General features: G+C 41.8%; 1 protein-coding gene across 1 annotated transcript in view; it reads left to right on the forward strand.

The window, feature by feature from the left end:
• TESK1 (testis associated actin remodelling kinase 1) overlaps positions 1 to 21,116 on the forward strand; it is a 1,265,203-nt gene that overhangs the window by 1,184,780 nt on the left and 59,307 nt on the right. The window contains exon 9 of the mRNA XM_044076820.1: positions 14,477 to 14,627. Within this exon, the coding sequence (XP_043932755.1) occupies positions 14,477 to 14,627 (151 nt within the window). The remainder of the gene's footprint in view (positions 1 to 14,476; positions 14,628 to 21,116) is intronic.

The raw sequence follows: 21,116 nt of genomic DNA on the forward strand, positions 1-21,116 counted from the left end.
TTTACACTTTGTTGTTTTCTAGGAGCAAAAACATAGTCAATGGCCTAAGCTGTTAATTTGACAGCTTAATGGATTAAGGGCAAGGCAGAATAGCAGCGGTGACAGAGTCACCCTGGAATATCCCCCTTTGAATTTTTGTCCCTGGAATAATAGTTTGTCCTTTATTATGGCTTAATTGCAAAGTGGTCTGCCACTGTTTCATGGTCACTGTAATGTAGTCCATCAGTATCTTATACATTTTTAAGCATGCTTTTATCCATGAATGTGGGATACTATCAGATGTTTTTCTGTCGTCAGTCCATGCCATGCTTAAATTCTTCCCCATTTTTACAGTTCTCCACTATGACTTTATTTAACAGCAAATGATCCTTTGTTCCATATGCCTTTCTTTTGTTGCCCTTTGTTCTGTTGCCATAACTGAGTTTTCTTGTAAATGCCTATAGACTCTGTCAGCATTAATTCCAGTGTGTAGTTTTTCCTGTTATCCAGGTTGGTGTCTGTTCGGGGCACACATATAAATAGTTCTTACTCATGGCTAAATCTTCATGCGAAGATGTTAATACAGAAGTTAGGTACTGCATCTGGGCCTGGGGTTTTCCAGTTTGAGGCTTTTCTTAACTTTGTTTCAATCTCTCTGGCTATTACTTCATCCCATTTCATATCCTGTACCTTTAAACTTCTTATTCTTTCTTTTACTTCTGTTTAGCATCTTTGTTGTGTTCTACAGGCTCTTCATAGATACTTCTCTAAAAATTTATCTATTTCTTTGGTTTTTTTGGTGGTCTTTCAATTCCTTTTACCTTGTTTCCCAGTTCTCTAGAAAACCTTTTTGGGTCATCAATAAATTGCTTATTTTGTACTTTTCCTTTATATTTATCTTCGTATCTTCTAAGTTTTTCCACCTCTGCTGAAATTTTTAGTTTGTTAGCGATAATGCATGATGGATCCAGGTCTGTTCCATTACTGTGCATTGCTTTTATCACATTTATCTTTCTTAGTATTTTTGTTTATCTGTTCCCTCTTCTATAGTCTTCTAACAGTGACACTTCGTGTCTTTAACTGGTTTATAGTTTTCTCTGTTCGATATTTCCATGATGGTATTCAATTTCTCCCCTTCCTTTGCCTCACTACCCTATGCTCTTGTGGTAGAACTTTATCAGTTATTAGTTTAGCTGCACAGTAATATATCCTGTTTACTTCTGTTATATCACATGTATCTGTATGAACAGTCCTAATTACTGTGTTCATTTCTTTTATCAGACTTCTGACTTTTTGGGTTTTATTAACCTTCTGCAATCTGTTTCTTTCATTGATCTTGATATCTCTGTCTATGTCTATTAAATCAAGCAACTCTTCTCTTAGCTCATTTTTTTTCGAAACTGAGGGGAATATCCCTTGTTTTCCATTTCCTGCGGGCATTCTATAGAAAGTTCTATAGCGTCTTCCTGTGGCAGATTCTCTTCAGTTTCATCTTGTCATCCGTTGCTCTGTCATATGGGAACTCGCTGTTTCTCCATTTTAATAAAAGTGATGCTGTTTAAGTTTAGCATTTGGAATCAACTGGAATTAACCTAATATGAAGAGACAGATTCAGAATAAAAAAGTAAAAACTTACATACATAAAACAGTAAAAACTTACATACATAAAACAGAAGAGTTCTAATATTTACTAAGCTGTTTTAATCGTGTGTTCTCATTTGAGGTTACCATTTGTTAGCTTCCTGGTTGCATTGGCTAACGTACAGCATCCTACTTGCATTTGCACTGTGAATGCATAGGGAAAAAAGCAGTATGAAAACCATCATACTATGTGAAGTGATGATCTTTAGACTGCAAAATTTAAAATAATAGTTTACACATTACGAAAAACATTGAGCAAAATATCACTCTTTATGGCTTAACTAATTTCCAAAGAGTTCTTTTTTATATTTTACCAAGACTGATTTGTCTTTAACTACATTTACTTAAGCTGAGCTGCTTGTAACCTTTTTATGTATATTGTTCAGTGATTTAGCTACCAGCAAATTTAAATATGTAATGTAAAATGTACAATAAATAAATAATTTAATGACAGTGTGAATTTACACATAATGATGGTAGGGCTGTAATAAAACTATCACCACAGTGTTACATTAATTGTAACTGCTACTTCAACTAAACATTTATATCATTGGTATAATAACCGTACATGTGTCATAGAAAAAGAGAAATGCATTTATCAATAACTTGTATTAAGTAAAGAAATAATATAGATGTCTTCTGTCTGCATTCTTAGTAAACATCGGTAGAAACAAATAGTGTTATTGTTAAACAAAAATGTGAGTGTAGCACAAACATTGCTTAGTTCTTGAGATAACTGATCAACTTTAACTGTCATGTTTATTTTGATCTCACTTGTCCATTTGCTGTATGTAAAAGTGACTTCTTAACATATGGAGAACCTCTGTCAAACCCTTTCAGCCTTTTCTCTCAAGAGGTTATGGTACCTGCCAATTTCAAGTGTACACAACAATACTTCCACTTCCAAAGGCAATCAACAGAAAACTCCAGATGATTTGTACTCTATATCAAGCCCATGACCACTAAGTTAAATATTTCAAAACCTTGTTTATAAATCAGTCATAGTGAACATCAGTAAATGTGACATGTTGGCAGACTTCCAATATAGGTTTAGAATAGGTTTTAACACCATGATCACTATTTACCTAGTGCCAGGTACAGTGACAGGATGGGCAATCCCCTCTTGCTTACTGGCAAAGTATTTATTGATATGGCAAGATAGTTTGAATCCGAGATTATGCAACCCTTCTCACTAAGCTTACAAACATTACCTCAACCTGGTGGACTTTTTTGAAAGGGCCATCAAAGCAGTGGACAGAGGTAAAGCAGTACACACCACCTACCTTGACCTGGCAAAGGCTTTTGACACAATCCCCTTCTTGACCCACTTGGGAATTGTAGAAAAGCTTAAAGAACTAAGAATAAACTCCTTCACCACCTTCTAGAGTGCCAGCTGGCTCACAGATAGGATGCACAAAATCAAAGTAAAGGTAGCTACTTCCACAAAAAAGGCCAGTCACCAGTATAGTCCCCAAAGGGCTCTGGCTGTCTAAGTTTGTAGATGACTGCAAGGTAGGAACAGTGATTGAATCCCCAAAAGACTCAGCCATCCTATAGGAAGACGTATCCCAAACAAATAACTGGTGCCATACTCTGGGACTAAAGCTAAATGCCAAAAAAATGCATTATTGTCTGTCCTTTGGAAAGTCAACTCCCCTAGGGAACAACCACGTTGACAACACATCCGTAAAAGTTAATCCAGTAGTTTTGGAGTTTAGAACTGATGTGGAGAGTGACTTAATTTTTGACCAGCAAGCATCTACTGTGGTAAGGAAGTCCTTCTATATTATGCAGCTCAAAAACAAGGGGATTGCTTCTAGATCCAAGCATGTTGCCACCTCCTTTAATCAGCCCTGATTAGGATAATCCTTGATTATAATGCCCCTTTTGGCATGCATCTGTACAAGCACATGCAACAACTGGAACGCCTGCAGAGATACCACATAAATAGCATACAAGGCCTAAAAAGTATGCCCTGTATGGACCACCTCAATGCCCTATCACTATAATTGGTCTGTTACAAACTGATGAGAGAGGTGTCTTGTACCTAGCATACAAGGCATCCTCTAACCCATTACTGATGGACTTACTTCACATCTGTAAGTCTCATGATATTGGAAATACTTGATCCAGGGACCTAAACTACTACTACAGTATTTACAGAATGGTGTGGGGGGACAAGTATATCTCACAGAGGATACCATTGCTCTGGAACAGACACCCCATCCACGTAAAATGAGGTTCATCCCTGACCACATTCCAGTGAAGTGTAACTTGGATCAATGGATGGAAAATAGGAAGTTTACCCCATGCCAACTGACATACTACTAATGGACAGAGGCAACTCCTAAATACTTTATCCCAATGCATGGGTCCCCTCCATATGTCTATAAAAGCAGCTGCTAAATGCTTTATCGCAACAAATGAGTCCCCTCCAAGTATATATATGTTTTGAGCTAGTAATTTCGCTAGAGTAATGTATAAGTAATGTATAAGTAATGTGTAAATATAAATTTTGGAAGGGGATCGGAGGTTCTAAACTCCAACAGTGTGGGTTATTTTTATGCACCAAATGGGATAATTGGCTAGGCTTAAAATGGTTTGCAAGTGCAGTTAGCCTCATATTAACTTATGAACCTTAAAGCCCTTGGCCTCTGTAGTGGGAAAGTGATATATTATTGTTTTGACGGCCCTCCCCTTTTAAGTTATTTTTGAACTTCAGTGACTGAAGGTGTGTGGTCTTGCTGTCAGCCAGATTGGAGAGAAGACACTTGTATGTATGGCCAAGCATCAGCGTACTTCTGTTGGACGTTATGAACATTTTGCCACAGATTGTGCAGACATGTTTGCAGATGAGTCCTTTGGCAGGGGTTCTGTCAAACAGTCAGTATTTTGATTGGTTCAGATAGGCGATGTTGCAGACAGGAAATGAACGAACATCAGCATAGTGATTTTATCATCCATATAACATTTTGTTGTTATGAATTGATCATTTTTGAAAGGATATCTTTTTCATTTTCTGTCAGGGAGAGTCATTGTTCTGTGCTGGCTGTCTTGTTCCTTTGGAGCAGTTGCTTTAAGGAATGCTTCAAATTAAGACACCATATAATTTTTGTTTCCATTTTAGATGTCAGCTTCTGAATGATGATGGCCAGTCTATACCTTGAGATGCAAGCCTGCTGCTTAATCTGTTGCATTAGCTGGTCTGTTTTAATGATTTTGATACTGGGTTAGTAGGGGTGTACATTGACCTAGTTCCTCAGTGTTCTTCACAGATGTAGTCATCATTTTACTTATGAAGCACTTGCTGCATGTGAAGACAGTGCACCAGAAACCCTTACATTTTGTTTCTGTATGGGCTGTTAAAGTCCATTGAGTGCCAGCTTGTCTTTTTCCTTCTGACTAAGCAGTGTTATTTGATGCACAATATGGTACAGCAGAATGTTTTTATGCACAACTTCTCAACAGCCAACACTGCAGTTGGTCAGCTCTGTCACCTGCTGTATAGCTGGTCTTGTCACATTGACAGTTTGGACATCCGGTATGTGGATGTCAAGTTTGTGTTGCAGTATCTTTGAAATGTGACATATGGCTTCTAGAAAACACCAACTTAATGTAATAGTTGGCTTTATTTTGCTAAGTGGTCCTTTACTAAGAAGGAAAGGGCTTCTCACCTTTCTTGCTTTTAAAGAATGCCACTGCTTCTGCTTGGTAGGATCAATCCATGGCAGTATCTGTGTTCTCTAGAATAGGTAAGAATGCATCACAGTCCCAGTAACATCCTAGACTGAGTCTTAATAATCATGTTTAACTGCAGTACTTCCATTGTTTTGCATGTACTTCAAGTACTGCATCATGTAATTACATGTAAGAACATTTATTTATTTATTTATTTATTTATTTAATTAATTAAATAAAAGAACATAGGTGCCAGTAAGTTGAGTTAGTAGGGCTCTGCTCATAGTGGTACTTAAGGTGGGGGCACAAATAATGCTGTTTGCTATGTTTTATTTAAAAAAAGAATGCTTGGCCTGATGAGCAGCATGTTGCATAGTTGCAAATGTCGTGCTGTGAAATATTATATTCCTAAGCACTATCTGTCTCTCTGCATTCTGCAGTTTTCAGTTCTTATAGCTCTAACCACCTAACTTTATCCAATGACTGTATATGTATACCTAACTTTATCCAATGACTGTAGTGTTGGAGTGCAGTGGAAAGCAGTTGGAAATGAGGGTATAATCTTGCCATGTTAAGTAGCAGTGGTAGGCATCGTTCGATCCCAAAGGACCATGGGTTTGCTCCCCTTTTGGACTGATTCGAGCAGCGTCTTCTGTAGCTGTGCAGTCCAATCCAGGAGTGGCAGTCCTTTCCACACTCTGAGCAGATGTAGGCAGATGTTAGTCTAGTATCACGAGCAAGAATCTTCCTGAGGGCTCTCTTATCCTCTGCTGTCCTTGCTACTGTGGTTTCATATGTAGTGGGAGCTTCCTTCACTTCCCATTTCTAGGCGTACCTGTCTGAGGCAAGATACTGTCAGGTGTTCACACTGATGGAGAGACTGCCGAGATTACACTTGCGTATGTCCTTGTAGCGCAATTTGGGTTACCGTTTCGGCCTCTTTCCTGACTCGTGCTCTCCGAAGAAGAGGTTTTTCAGTATATTTGGCCGTCCATCATGCATGACACATGACCCAACCAATGCATATGCCTCGTTTTGAGGAGTGTGACCGTGGAGATGGTGCTTGTCCTCTCAAGTACTGTGCTGTTGGGGATCTTGTCCTGCCATGTGAAACCAAGTGTGCACCTAAGGCAGCACATATGCATACATTTAGCCTCTGCTGTTGTTCTAAGAGCAAAGTCTATGTTTCACTGGCATACAGTAATGTGCTCAAAACACAGGCTGTGTAAACCTGCACCTTCGTGTGCACAGTGCGCTTATTATTAGCTCATACTCTCTTCATCAGCCTGGAGAACAGTGTGGCATTTTTTCAATGTTCTTGCTGATCTCTCTATCAAGTGACAAGTTGTCAGAGATCATAGAGCCTAGATACATGAACTCTTGGACAACCTCCAGCTTGTAGTTGCTCACCCTGATAGATGGATCATTGCCCACATTTTGGCCTGTCACCTGGATCTTCTTTAAACTGATTGTGAGGCCAAATTCCACATGTGCATCCTTAGATTAAGTCATGAGTGACTGAAGTTCCTGCTGAGTGCGAGCAGCAGTAGTTATGTCAACAGTGAACAAGAACTCTCTCAGATGCTTCCTAAGCACCCTGAACTTTGATCTAAGCCTCGACAGTTTGAAGAGGTTGCTGTCCATTCTTATTCAGAGAAGGACACCCTCTGTAGCAGTTCCAAAAGCAAATTTCAGCAGAACTGAAAAAATATACCAAACAGTATTAGAGCCAGTACTTACCCCTGCTTCACTGCACTGAGAATCTTGAAAGGTTTGGATATGTATCCATCGTACATGATGAGCGCCCTTCATGGAAGGCCCTAATAATGCTAAGCAGTTTTGGAGGACAGATGATCTTTTCCAGAATTGCTTGGTCAGATCAATGAAGGCAATATACAGAGGTTTGTTTTGCTGTCTGCACTTTTCTTTTAGTTGTCTAACAGAGAAACCCATGTCTGTAGTAGACCGTTCAGCTCTGAGCCCATGCTGAGACTCTGGGCAAACTCTGTCCACAAGAATATGGAGCCTCTTCAGGACAACACGTGTAAACAGCTTCCCCACAATACTGAGAAGGGAGATGCTGTGATAGTTGTTGCAATCACTTTTGCCACCTTTATTCTTATAGATAGCAACTATATTGGCATCACTCATTTTGCGGTGCACTAACTTCTCTCTAGCATTTGCATCCAGCTCCAAGATTAGGATACCACTGTCACATTTAAGGATTTTTGAGGGGCTACCATCTTTCCTGGGGGCTGTTCCAGAAGAGAGTGCTTTTAGTACATTGCTGAGTTCTTCCATGGTGGGCTCAGCATCAAGTTCAGTCATAGTTGGCAGAGACAGGTTGCCATTCAGGGGTCTCTCTCTAACTGTTTGTCTAGCATACAGCTGCAAGGAGTCTTCCACTCAACATTCCATCTGCTTAGTTATGCCCTTCTAGACCTCACCTGTGGCTGACATGCGTGTGGCGATCTTCCTTTGTGATATACCAATGGCTTGCTTAATTCCATCATACGTTCCTTGCATGATATCGATGTCCATGGCCTGCTGAATCTTGATGCAAAGTTACAGCCAATAATCATTTGCACATCGCTGAGCTACCTGCTGCACTTGACTCTGAGCACATGGGAGTGCATGCAAGTTCTCCTCACTGGGAGAATACCCGTATGCAGCCGGTGGCCTGTATCTTCTTCTCAGTCAGGGGTGTCAGCACTTCAGTGTGTGCTTCAAACCAGTCAGTACACTTGACTGTCTTCTTCCCAAAGATAGATACTGCAGTGTTATAGATTGCATCCCGTAGTTTTTCCCACCTGTTGTTGATGTCAGTGCCATCTGGGTGGGGCAAGACCTTTTCAAGTGCTTGAACAAAAGAATCTGCGCAACTGGCTGTTCTCTTTACCTTTACTACACATGAGCGAGTGGTCAGTGTCACAGTCTTCACTCTGATAACTAACACTTGCTATACTGCTGCTTTTGGTGAGGACAAGGTCAAGCTGGTGTCAATGTTTCAATCTTTGGTATCACCACAAAACTTTGTGCTAGGGCTTGACATTGAAGAACGTGTTGGTTATGCAGAGGTCATATTGGGAACAAAGTTTAAGGAGATGCTGTCCGTTTTCATTCATCTTTCTGTTCTGAATTGTCCCAGATCATGTGATGGCCATCTGTGATGGTCACTGCCAACTCTGGCATTACAGTTGCCAAGAATGAATAATGGTTCATGGGAAGGGACCACGCTGATGGCAGTACTAAACTCATCATGGAACTTGTCCTTGACTTCCTGGGTAAAAGTTAAAGTAGGCAGGTAGACACTGACAATGTTGGCCAGGGGTGTTTGTAGCTGAATTTTTAGCATTCTCTCATTTCCCACATTTGGTGGTATGACTGAGCCATTAAGGCTGCTTCTCATTGGAAACCAATACCATGTTCCCTGGTCTCTTCTGGAAGCATCCCATGCCAGAAAAAAAGTGAAGTCTTTCTCCCTGAGATGTCCAGTGGACGTTAGCCTTGTTTCTTGGAGAACCGCAATGTCCATCTGCAATCTGCTCAGCTCATTAATGACTGCAGTCTTCCATGCATCACTGATGGTCTGTAGTTCTTCCATAAGGCCTGGAGTCATTGTTCTTGCATTCCATGCGCCCAACCTAAAGGCTGGCTTATTTTGTTGCTTTTTTTGTTTCCAGGTGTAGTATTAACAATCCACCTGTTGGAGGTTCCCAAAGCCCCACACAAGCAGTGGAGAAAGTGGACCATGGTGAGGCAGCACCTGCTTTCTCTGCATCAAGACCCACAAACAACAATGGTATTTTCTTACATTCTGCTTCCCTCTGGATCATAGCTTTCTGTTAACGTTGTCAAATATTTGCTTCCCCTCCTCAAAACTACATTGATTCATATCTATCAGTTTTGGCATTACTTTTGCCATTCTTTTATCCATTATAGACATGAGTACTTTGTAAGCATGATTTAGTATTGAAATGGGCCTGTATGAAATTGGACCTTATGGATCTTTACCCTCTTTAGGTATTACAGGTACCACCACTTTCTTCCAGGATGATGATAACCTCTCCTCCTCTTAAGATACTGTTAAACAAAACCTTCCAGATCTTTAGCATTTTTTTCCGCCTAGTTTTCAAACTTCCACAGGAATACCACCTATTCCTGGGGACTTTCCTGTAGATTGGTTATACGCCACAATTTTTATCTCATGTTCTCCTATTCTCCTATCCTGTTAGTAACGGAGTCTCATCCACCTCTAACCTTAGACTATTGAATTCTTCCATAAACATTTCCATTTGTAGGTTTTCTTGATTTTCATACTTCTCTGCTTTGTAGAGACGCTAATAGAATTTCTGAGATATTTCTGATACCTCTACAGGATCTCTTGTTACCTTCTTTGTTATAGGCTGCCTAATTTTTGTGACAGCCCTTTCTACTTTGTTGCCTGAGCCATTGTGCTAAAAGTTTTTGTGGCCTACTGTTATCAAAAAACAGTTGCTTAACAGCAGTCTTTCTAAGCTTGTGTGTATTTCTGAGGTAATCCCTTATTTTCTGCCTTCCATTCTGCAGTTGATCCTCTTCTTATTCTGTGAGCTTCCCCCTATTGTGCAATACTTTCACATTTGTCAGTCCCTCTAAATAATTCTTACTTCTTGACTATAGCTCCCTTTCTTTTATTTCCACCCTATTTTTAAACTACACGTTAATTTTATCCCACTCCCTAGCTATATTTTCAGAAGAAATTTCTATCCTGTCTAACAGCTTCTGAATAATCACCACTACCCATTCCTTAGTCCTCTCTTTTTAACAGATAGGCAGGAAAGTGCCAGTGTCTCATTTTTATTTCATTACCCTGTGTTTTTATTTTAGCTATTGCTGGCGCATGATCTAAAGTAGTTATTGGTTGGGTATCAAGACCTTCAATTAAAATGCACATGTTCCTGTGAAATGTAAATCCTGTCTAGCCTAGCCCAGTTTTTATATCTTTGGTAATAATATGTAAATTCACTCTGAAATCCTATTTTTGATTTCACATCTTCTATGCCAAATATTTTCATAAATTTTTTTCAAAAATCTACCCTCCTTTGTTATATTTTCCCTTCTGGGCCCCCAGACATATCTTCACTGCTGCAAATCAAATTCCAGTCCCCACCTATAAGTAATATACCTTGCTGAAAACTAATTATTTCTCCCAGAATTTTAAGTTCCATTATAGCATTAATGTAAGTACATGCCAGTGTAATCCTCCTCTCTTGCCGTTAACGCCTTAGCATTACAAATATGTCATTATTATCTTTTTATCTTCTTCTATCATTATTGGAGCTCCTCTTATAGTTAATACAATTACTCCTGTTTTACTTTGTCCCAGGTATTTCACTGAATAACCATACTGAAAACCTTTCTTTATCAAATTAACATGTTCAGTTCTTTCTAAGTGTGTCTCCTGTAACATAACTATTTGCACTCTACATTTTTAATATGGTTCACTACTCTTCCTTGTTTACATTTAAAGATATTAAAGAGAACATCATTATATTAAAAAGTTATTATTCCCACTTTTTATGTACAACACTTTTAGTTCCAGCTTTTGTGTTGCATGCATACACTGTTTAGCAGGTTGAACATTTATGCAGTTGTTTCCTGTCATATACATTTGAGCCTATGTCACATCTTATAATATTTTTTATTTTATTGAAAATCTTCAAAAAAAAAAACACACCCCCAATGCCCACCTACAACCTATTAACTTAATACTAACACGCAAAGCTATGTGCACCTTCAAATATTGAAGTTTTACCCTTCTAACAGGAACAGAAGTCCCAAACTGACAGCTGCACTGACAGACTTGAGTTAACCTAAAAGAAAGGTCACCCATGGTAAGATGCATAATACAGTCTATAGTACTGATTGGTTTTGTTTTTTTATTTATAGCACTTCCAGTTGGGAAAACCCCTGAATGTTTTCAGAGAACATTAACTACCTTGGAAAAGCCCCTGAATGCTTTCAGAGAACATTATCTCCTAGCCAATTTGTCTTTTCTTATTTTCCCCCTCAGCTAGTCACGCTCCACCAAACTGTAGCCAGTTCCTTTTTATCAGATTGTCTCCATAGAGACATGAGAACCAGGTAGCCAGTTTCTCTTTATCAGATTGTTTCCATGGAAACATGAAGATCAGCTGCAGAACTGTTACTGAGCATACATGTGTTTGCTAGAAAAGCCCTCATAATATTCAATGTTCATTTACAGTAGTGAGTCAATTATCCAAACTAATTATGACCTAGAGTAGTTCAGACAATCAAACGTATAATTGAATCAGATAAAAAAACTTATAAAAATGTTTTTGATGAACATTAAACAAGAAAAATAAAACAAATTTACTGCAAGTACAAAACGGTACAGTATGTTGTTGTAGTAAAAGCTCAAAAAATGCAAGCAAATGCATATTAAGTTTACATATTCATAGTTTATAATTTTTCCTACCAGAAAACTTTGGAAAACTGCGTTCTAACAGGTTAATTGATGTTTTGGATAATCAACGTTTCACAGCTTGCTTTTTGTAGGACAAACTTTTGTATTTACTCCTTAGAGTGTACTTCATCAAAAAAATCATTTTGTCCCCCCAGGGAAGAATACTTTGACGACAGCTGGGTACGGCAGTTTGAATGCCAAGCCTGCATTTCAGCATTCCCTGAATAGTGGAATAAATTTGCTCCTCTTCTGTCTGATATACAATGAGTAATCATTCTCCACAAACACTCTGCTGTCTCCCACTTTTAGTATTTCGTCCTTCTGGCTCAGTTGTCAGAATCAACTCCTCCTTGATGGTGAGATTGCATCTTTACTATTAAAGGTCTAAGTTGCTTTATTATAGCCAGGTTTGGAGCATACACACAATGCGCCCTTTCAACTAACAACTCCTGCTGTGGAATACCAGTCCAGTTGCTTATTTGTGTTTTCATAAAATTAATGCAGTCTGTTTCTTACAGCTTCACTGGTGTAGCTGAAAATCTCAGGTTTTTCCCTATGTGCTCTGTCCTCTAATTTTACTTTTTTTTTTAAACATCTCTTCCTGAGCAATCTCGTATTCAGACAGCCTTTTCTTTATTTTGACGTTTGATTTTTGCAGTTTTATCATCCCATCTGAATATCTATTTAAAGCTTCTTCTATTTGTTTCAGCCTTTTGTTGATTTTGCTGGTGTACTCCATCACTGTTTTCTTTATTTTAACCAGCTGTGTATGCAGCTGTCTTACATCTTCCTGTTGGTTACTGGAAGTCATGTCTGAAACTTGCATTGCTTTTTCTGAACAGCTACAGAACTTTCCCCAGTCAGTATTTCTTCCTCACTTTTTGTAGCTGATTTTTTCCAGATCTTCTGTATTTCTTTATTCCTGGCATCCAGGCAGTGCATTTACTGAAATGTACCCATAAACACAAGTCTACTGGCCTTTCCTGTTGAGTTTCTGTTTTCATACTGGGAGAGCTAGAAATAAGCTGCTACTCACTGTGCAGCCATCTTGGAAGTTCGCAAGCACTTAAACTTAAACCTTTGAAGTATTTTCATAGAGAATAGTGCTTGTGTCCAATTTATCTAAGGTATTCATCCAAAACAGCCCGGTCAAGTGCCACATGTCATACTTAATTTTTTTCTAATACAGTGCTGCCCATTTTATTGTGTCAGACTGTTTTATTTTATTTTTTTAAGTACATTTTTTTTTACAGTCACTTGATTGGACCACAACCTTTCATTTAACTTCAGTGAGCATTTCTTCCTGAAAATCCATTTCTTCGTTGCTAAGTCCGTCAGTCTTGATGTGATGTTGTCACGTGAGGTTATTGAACTTGGCTTGAGTAAACTAACTTCTCTTGTTCTGACATTGATTAGGAAGACCTACAGATATAGAAAATGCCTCAAGATCTCCATCATTTAAGGTGGTCTTTCGAGTGTCATGTCATCAGTCTGCAAACCAGCATTTTTATACCATCCATTTTCACTCTAGAGTTGGGGCAAAGTAGTAATGTTCCACAGCTACAGTCCTACTGTGAGGCAGGGAGACTTTGTCTCTATTTGCCCTGTGACTATTTCCTTGCTTTGTGAGGGTGAGTATACAGGGATATCAGATTCGGGTAGCACAGCTTACACTTTGAAACGGTCATGCTTGAAACCCTGTGGATTTCCCCCTTCCTTAACTGGTTTGTAACCATAAAAAATTGTGTATGTGTGTGTGTATATATATATATATATATATATATATATATACACACATACATACACACACACATGTGTTCCTCAGTCTCCAAGGGGAGTGAGGCAGTTTCAAAGTTAGGGAACACCTTCTCCATCAATTCCTGCTTCTCTTGGCTGCCCATTTTGGAAGTGTACCACTTATCAAATTTGTCAGAAGTGGAGCAGGTAGACAACATGCTTCCATAGCAGTATTGGTATTTGGACTGCAATTACTTGGGCTTCTGTGCAGATGTTTTGCAAGGCATAAAGTTTGAGTTACACTATAGAGATCTTAGGTCACTTTAGCAGAGCTGCCCTTTAAAGGAATCTTGTCTTGGTCTCTCATTGCCTTGTTCTGTATTTCTTACTTCTTGACTCTTTAAGCTGCTTAGGAATGTAAGATGGTTCTGATATGTGCACACAACATATCTGAAGATTTTCTAAAGGAACTTCTGGGATGAATCCTATATTGACCCTTCTTCCTTCCAACCACAACAGTAGTGTGGAGGCTTTAAAGTCGTATAACTTGGTGTGTGTGGTTATAATGTAAAATTAACTCCCTTTTGTTTTATTTTCACTTGTACATAAGCAACAAAGCTCAGCTGGTGGTCAGGAATGCAAGTAATATGGCACTGAGTTAGATAGAAGGAGCACATCTTCAAAATAAATTGTTGACATCTTTGAAAGATGGACAATGTCTTCCTGGGTGAGATAATCTTATTGGTTAAACCAGCTGCAGCTGTCCGTGCCAGACATATTCACCTATGGTAAGTATGTATATTAGAAAGTAGTTGCTACTAGAACAAAGAAATTTCTTGCAGTGCTTTAGCTTTTGTCGATAATGCAGTCTGACACTTGGCTGTTAGAATTAAGCCTTCAGCTGTAAGAAAATAAATTTTGTTGGTCATTCTTTAAACACAATAAAAATGCATCTCTGATTGTCACTTACAGATGAATGCGATACAGAGGCCGTCATTTACAGAGATTGTTCAGCGGCTTGAGGAAATTCTGGAAGAACAGCTGTGTGACGGCATCCCAGTGGCAGAGTTGCATAGTGGTGATGAGGAAGGTGCCTTTTCAGAGACATCTCCTATCCATGAAGGTACTTCCATTGTTATGGGTAATATATGTGATGTTATAGGATGTTTTCTTATTCTATGTTTGGAATATTTTTTTAATCTTGATCATTCTAGCATTCTGTCCCGAGTGTTGCACCTGCATATGATATGTGGAATGTGAGTATCTGTTTTCATAGGTAGGTTCTAGGCTATCGGCCCAAGGGCCTACATAAGCCTAGCCAAGAAGGTTCCCTGGCTTACGCCACCCAAGAAAGTTATTTTCCTGTGCCACTGTCGAGCAGAGACACAGAAGTGATCCCCAGGGTGTATTTCCTATTTTCCATCCACTCAAGATTTTTCTTGAGTGCTAATGAAGAACTTTGCTTGACCTAGATGGGTAGCCTGTTCCAGAGTATGGGAAGCCTCTGGGACAAGAATCTATCCCTCCAGCATGTCCTGTTTATTGTGGTGACAAGGTTTAGGTTCCTAGAGCATGTAGCTCAGAGGGATTGGGACTTCTTTAGGTGTAGCATGTCCAACAGCTCTGGGTTTGACATAGCTTTGTATGTTAGGTAGAGATCGCCTCTGAGTAGGCGATATGCAACAGAGTAAAGCTGGAGTTTTTTGAGACGGCCTGCATAGGGCATCTGTTTGAGGCCAGTAATCCTCTTTGTAAGGTAATTCTGTGGCCTTTCCAGTTGTTGTAGATGTCTTGTGAGGTACATACCAAAAGGGGCGTTGTACTCTATAATGGGTCTAATGAGTGATGAGTAGAGGGGAACAATGACCTCTTTTTTTCTGGATGAGAAACCTATGAGGTAAGGCACGTAGAAGGATTTCCTGACCACTGTGGCGATGTGATTATTAAAGGAGAGACTACTGTCCACCTGTTTCCCAAGGTCTCCATCTCCAGGAGGATTGCTTCATTTGCCACTCTTTTAGCAGCAGAGTGTTACTGGAGCACAGGAGAAAACTGTTGGACAGGGGTTTGCTGAAACCAGATTTACAGGAGTCTTTGGACAAGGCTGACCAGGCTTCCAAGTCATCGAAGGGTTCAAAGTCCTCTAAAGCTTCATCGGAGCCTAAGTCGTTGGCTCCAAGCCTTGCTGTTAAGGTGCAGTCACCAGTTCCACAGTCTTCAGAGCTGGTCCCCGGTATTGGAACCGGTCTCCGAAACTTTGAGATCACCCAGTTTGCAGTTGGTGGCTTCTTCGATACCTTCGACTCGTTCTTCGAGAACCCTGTCCGATGTGGACCGAGTGGTGCAGAGGCTTCTTGAGACCTCGGCACTAGCCAAATTACTGTCTGCTTTGAACCAACCGGTTTCGGAGCCGAAGATCATTTTATCTGCTGTCTACTCCTCCTCCGAGCCAAGCAGGGCCTTCAGAGCTGGTGGAGGTGGAACTGATGATTGTGGATCCTTCAGAGCCGAGGCCTGTTCCGGTGCTATCGGCTCCGTCAACTCAGACTACTTCGGTGCTGTTTGAGGAGTCTGGGAGCCGGCACTCTCTGGTCGGCTCTGTGGGGGAGAGTCGAACCTATGTGTTGGTTCCGACCCTTCCTCTCGGAGCTTCGGCGCGGATGAGTTCATCTCCTTCCTCTGGGTCGGAGCCCACTGTGTCGGCGCCGGGGAGGTTGCCGTCTTCTTTGGAACCGGCTGCTTCCTCGCGTCGGAGCAGTGGAGCCTTCAATGCTATGAGGAGGGTTATGTCTTCTAAGACTCAGTCATCAGGGCCTTCCTCCTCCTCCCCTAAAGTGTCGCTTTCTACCTCTACATCATAGGTCCCTGTAAAGCGTCAAGACCTAGAGCCTCAGGTAGCCCCATTGGGTGACCCATGTTCTACTGAGACCTCACCGGAAGCCTCCACTGATGAGGTTCCCAGGAAGAAGCTTTGCAAGAGGAGGCATTTGGACTCCCCGCAGGAGTCTATTACATCAGACACCAATTTAGAGGAGTCAGAAGGTCCCCACGGTTCCTTTCAGAGGATATCTCCTTTTCTGATATCCTTGAAGTCCTTAAGCAGAGGGGTGACTGGCAGTCCATTAGCCCAACTGATGATGAGTCTGTGCTTCTGAAGGCCTTTGGGTCTCAACCCTCCACCTCCTAGGTGACTCCGCCCTTCAATGAACTAATGGAGTTGGTTGCTAGTGGGGCGTGTGAGTCTCCTGATGCTATGGAACCTGTCCCTCGAAGGCCCAACAAATTTATTACGTCACCCCAAGACAAACTGTTCCTTACCAAGGGAGTGCTGATTGATGCCATGGTGGTGGCGGCGGCCACCAAGAAAGAGATGTCTGAAACCTCTTCTACTGTCCTTCCTCCTAATAGAGATTCCAGAACTATGGACAGGTATGGGAAACGCATCTTTAGTTCTGAGACTTTTGCTATGCAATTGCTCAACTATTTGACACATTTTACCCGTCTTCAAAGAGATCTCCTAAAAGAGCTTGGAGATACTCTACAGGGTAGTACAGATGGAGGTGTCTCTGATAAGGTGACAGCCCAGCTTAATACCCTTAATTCCATAGTTAACTCGTCCATGAGCTCATTTCTTATGCAGCCGATGGTTCAAGTCAGGCAGCGGGTTCAGCAGTAGCTCTTCGGAGACATTCCTGGATGCGCATATGCTCCTTTGTGGAAGCCTTCAAGTCTTCCTTTGTTAACACCCCATTTGTTGGCTTATCCCTTTTCGGGCCCAAAGTCAAGGAGACCCTCACTAGGTGTGAGCAAGATGGAAAGACTCTATCTGCCGTAGGAGTCTGTTTTTCCACCCCTACTAGACCATACCCCAAAGGGCAAAAGGGAGGAAAAATGTGGTTCCGGAAGTCCCAAGGAGCTTTTCAGAACACACGTAGTGAACCCCCCACCAGGGGCAGAGGAGGGGGTAATAATGGAAGATGCCGCTCAGCCGGCAGAGGGGGTCCGCAAAGTCAGGGCGACAGGGATCAGTTCTTTGGTAAGCCCTCCAAGTGCTCCTGAAAGGAGGCCCAGCTATCCTACTCTGGAGGCAGTCGGGGGCCACTTGTGTTTGTATCTAGACGCCTGGCTAGAAATTACAAAAGATTCGTGGGTAGAAAGAATTGTTGCCAGAGGTTATGTCATTCCGTTCTCAGAACTCCCACCCGTACGAAGAAAAATCCCAGACATTCCACCCAGTCTCAGGGATCAAGTGGCTATAGAAATTCAAAGGCTGCAGGAAAAGTGTCATCCAGCCAGTCCCAGCAGACCAAATAGGATTCGGAACCTACTCCAGGTTCTTTTTAGTTCCAAAGAAAACAGGAGACTGGAGGCCCATCATGGATCTCAGCAGACTCAACGCCTTTGTAAAGAAGATGTTCCGGATGGTCACGCTTCAATCGATTCTTCCGTTCCTAGGAATGGGCAATTGGATGTGCTCTATAGATCTCAAGGATGCGTACTATCATATCAAAATGGCCAGACCATCCAGAGATCACTTCCGTTTCCGACTGGGAGCCAGTCACTATCAGTTTCGAGCACTGCCCTTTGGTCTCACAACAGCCCCCAGAGTGTTTACCAAATGCATGGCAGTGGTTATGGCTCAGCTGAGGCATCTAGGATTCCGAGTGTTTTTGTATCTGGACAACTGGCTCCTTACCGCTGCCTCCAGGCATCAGCTACTTCTATCCAGGGATCACACACTCAATCTGTGCTGTCAGTTAGGAATCACTATAAATTTCGACAAGTCTGCATTGTCACCATCGCAGCATATTTCCTTTATCGGAGCAGACTTAGACACCACCACTGCCATGGTAAAATTGCCACTGGACAGAATAGTCACTCTTCGAAAACAGGTAGCAGACATCCTGACGGGAACAAAAGTACCAGCCTGTCAAGTGTCGAAACTACTAGGTACCATGGCAGCAACACTCATAGCAGTTCCTCTGGGGCGTATGCACATGAGAATAGGTTCATAGGTTGGTACTAGGCTATTGGCCCTAGGGCCTATACAAGCCTAGCCATAACAGTTCCCTGGCTATTTCTTCCCACACTATTTACTTCCTTGGACCCCTGTCTAGCAGGGCGACTGATGTGATCCCCGGGGTGGATTTCCTTTCTCTCATCCAATCGTCAAGGTTCCTTTTGAAGAGGGCTGAAGAGATGCTCTGTTTGACGTGTATGGGCAGTCTATTCCAGAGTCTGGGGAGTTTCTGGGTCAGGAACCTATCCCTCCAGCATGTTTTGTTTATTGTGATGACAAGGTTTAGATCCCTGGAGCGTGTGGCTCTGAGGGATTGGGATTTCTTTAAATGTAGTATGTCCAACAGCTCTGGGTTTGACATAGCCTTGTATGTTAAGCAGAGATCGCCACTGAGTAGACTATATGCGACAGAGTATAGCTGGAGTTTTTTAAGTCGGTCAGCATAGGGCATCTGCTTTAGGCCTGTAATTCTTTTAGTGAGGTATGTCTGCGACCTTTCCAGTTGTTGCAGATGTCTTGAGAGGTACATACCAAATGAGGTGTTGTATTCTATAATGGGTCTAATGATGGATGAATACAGTGGGACAGTGGCCTCCTTTTTTCTGCATGAAAAGCACTTAGTGATGAGGTGTGCTACATAGAAGGATTTCCTGACTGTTGTGGCGATGTGGTTATCGAAGGTGAGACCACTGTCCACCTGTGTCCCTAAGTCTCATCATATTTTCGGTGTTTAGTGTACTGCCACCTTTGTGATAATTCAGGGGTACATGTTTTTTCCCAAAGGGGATAACTATACATTTCTTGGAAGTGAGCTTGAACCCATGGCTCTGGCACCAATCATCTGTTTCTGTAAGGCCCTTTTGTAGAGTATCCACATCATTTGGGGATTCAGTAATGGCTCCCAGTTTACAGTCATCTGCGAACTTTGTTAGCCAGAGTCCCTTAGTGTTGGCCTGTCCTTCAGAGAAGATGATGCCAAACAAGAGCGGTCCCAGGATTGAACCCTGAGTTTCTCCACTTGTCACTTGTCTAGAGCTGGATTTGAAGTTGGTTACTTTTACAGTGTGGGTTCTGTGAGTAAGCCAGTTGGCAACCCATCGAGTGATGTAGGGATTAATGCCCAGCTTAGTAAATTTATCTATGATTCCAGAGTGGGGGATGGTGTCGAAGGCATCGGTGAGGTCCAAATAGGCTGTGTGGACCGCCTCCCCTTGTCCACGGCTCTGGATACTGATTCGAAGAAGTCAGTCAGGTTCAGGAGACAAGATCGGCCCTTCGCAAATCTAAACTGGGTGGGGTCCAGTGTTTAAAGGTTGCCAATGTCTTTCTTTATAAGTTCTTCAATGGTTGCTCTTCACCCAGTGGTCTTTCCAACTACTTCCAATGTCATTCTTGATAATAATTACAGATTCATAGGTTCATAGGTTCATAGGTTAGTACTAAGCTAACTGCCCTTGTGAGCCATGCAGGAAGGATCTTCTTTGGTGGATGACCAGCCATCAGGTAACAGTAGGTCACCCATTTGTTCTTCCCCCGCCATCAGTCACAGTGACCACAGATGCTTCTCTGATAGGGGGAGGGGCTTTTTCAGGGAAGAACAACACCTGGTCAGAGACGAGAGTCACAGTTGCACATCAGTGTCCTGGAGTTGAGAGAGGTGCTTTTGGTGTTGCAGTACTTCCACGACTCTCTACCTCTGGGGACGATTGCGATCCAGACCGACAACATGCCTGTGGTCTAGTACATCAAACAAGGGGGAACCAAGTCTTACCCCTTATGTTGAGAGGCTCTGAGAATTTGGCAGTGGGCTGTGTCCACCAGGCACTTTCTGATAGCCACGCATATCCCGGGGAAATCCAACGTGATAGCGGACAAACTGAGCAGAGCCTTTCTGATGCCGCACGAGTGGTCCCAAAAAGACGAGGTTGCAGAGATGGTTTTCCGCAGTTGGGGCCGACCTTGCTGCGAACTGTTTGCATCCCCTATGAATGCCAAATGCAGAAGCTACTTTGCCCTGAATCCCCCACCAGGGGACAGCCCAAGGGATTCGCTTGTACACGATTGGCCCCTGGGACTCCTATATGCCTTTCCACCAATTCCCCTGAATCCGAAATTCTTGTAGAAAGCCAAAGCCCTGGGGAGGACTGTAATTTTATTAGCCCAATTTTGGCCTTGACAGATTTGGTTTCCCTTCCTTCGACTCTACCAACTGGAGGAAGCTTGGATTCTGGACCCAGTTCCAGATCTACTGACACATTCGTCAGGGGCCCTTCATCCTTCTCTTCATTCCCTCAGATTGACAGCTTGGCTGCTCCAATTCCCAACTTAGCCAGGTCACACAATTTCTCCTCGGAGGTACAGCATATTCTTGTATCCTCTCATAAAGCTTCCACCAGAAAGTTGTATGCAAGCCAATGGAAGCAATTTGCTTTTTTTGGGCTTCCCAAAATAATATTGACCCTTACGTCGCCCCAATTGCTAGCATTTTGGAATTCCTGACTAAGTTTTTTCATGAAGGTGTTGCAGCTGCCACTATAAGAGTTCAATTGGCTGCAATTTTGAATTTTCACCTCTGATCTGAAGGTTCTAACC

The sequence above is a fragment of the Protopterus annectens genome, chromosome 1.part1, assembly GCF_019279795.1.
Source record: "Protopterus annectens isolate FY-2018-M chromosome 1.part1, PAN1.0, whole genome shotgun sequence".
NCBI lineage: Eukaryota > Metazoa > Chordata > Ceratodontiformes > Protopteridae > Protopterus > Protopterus annectens.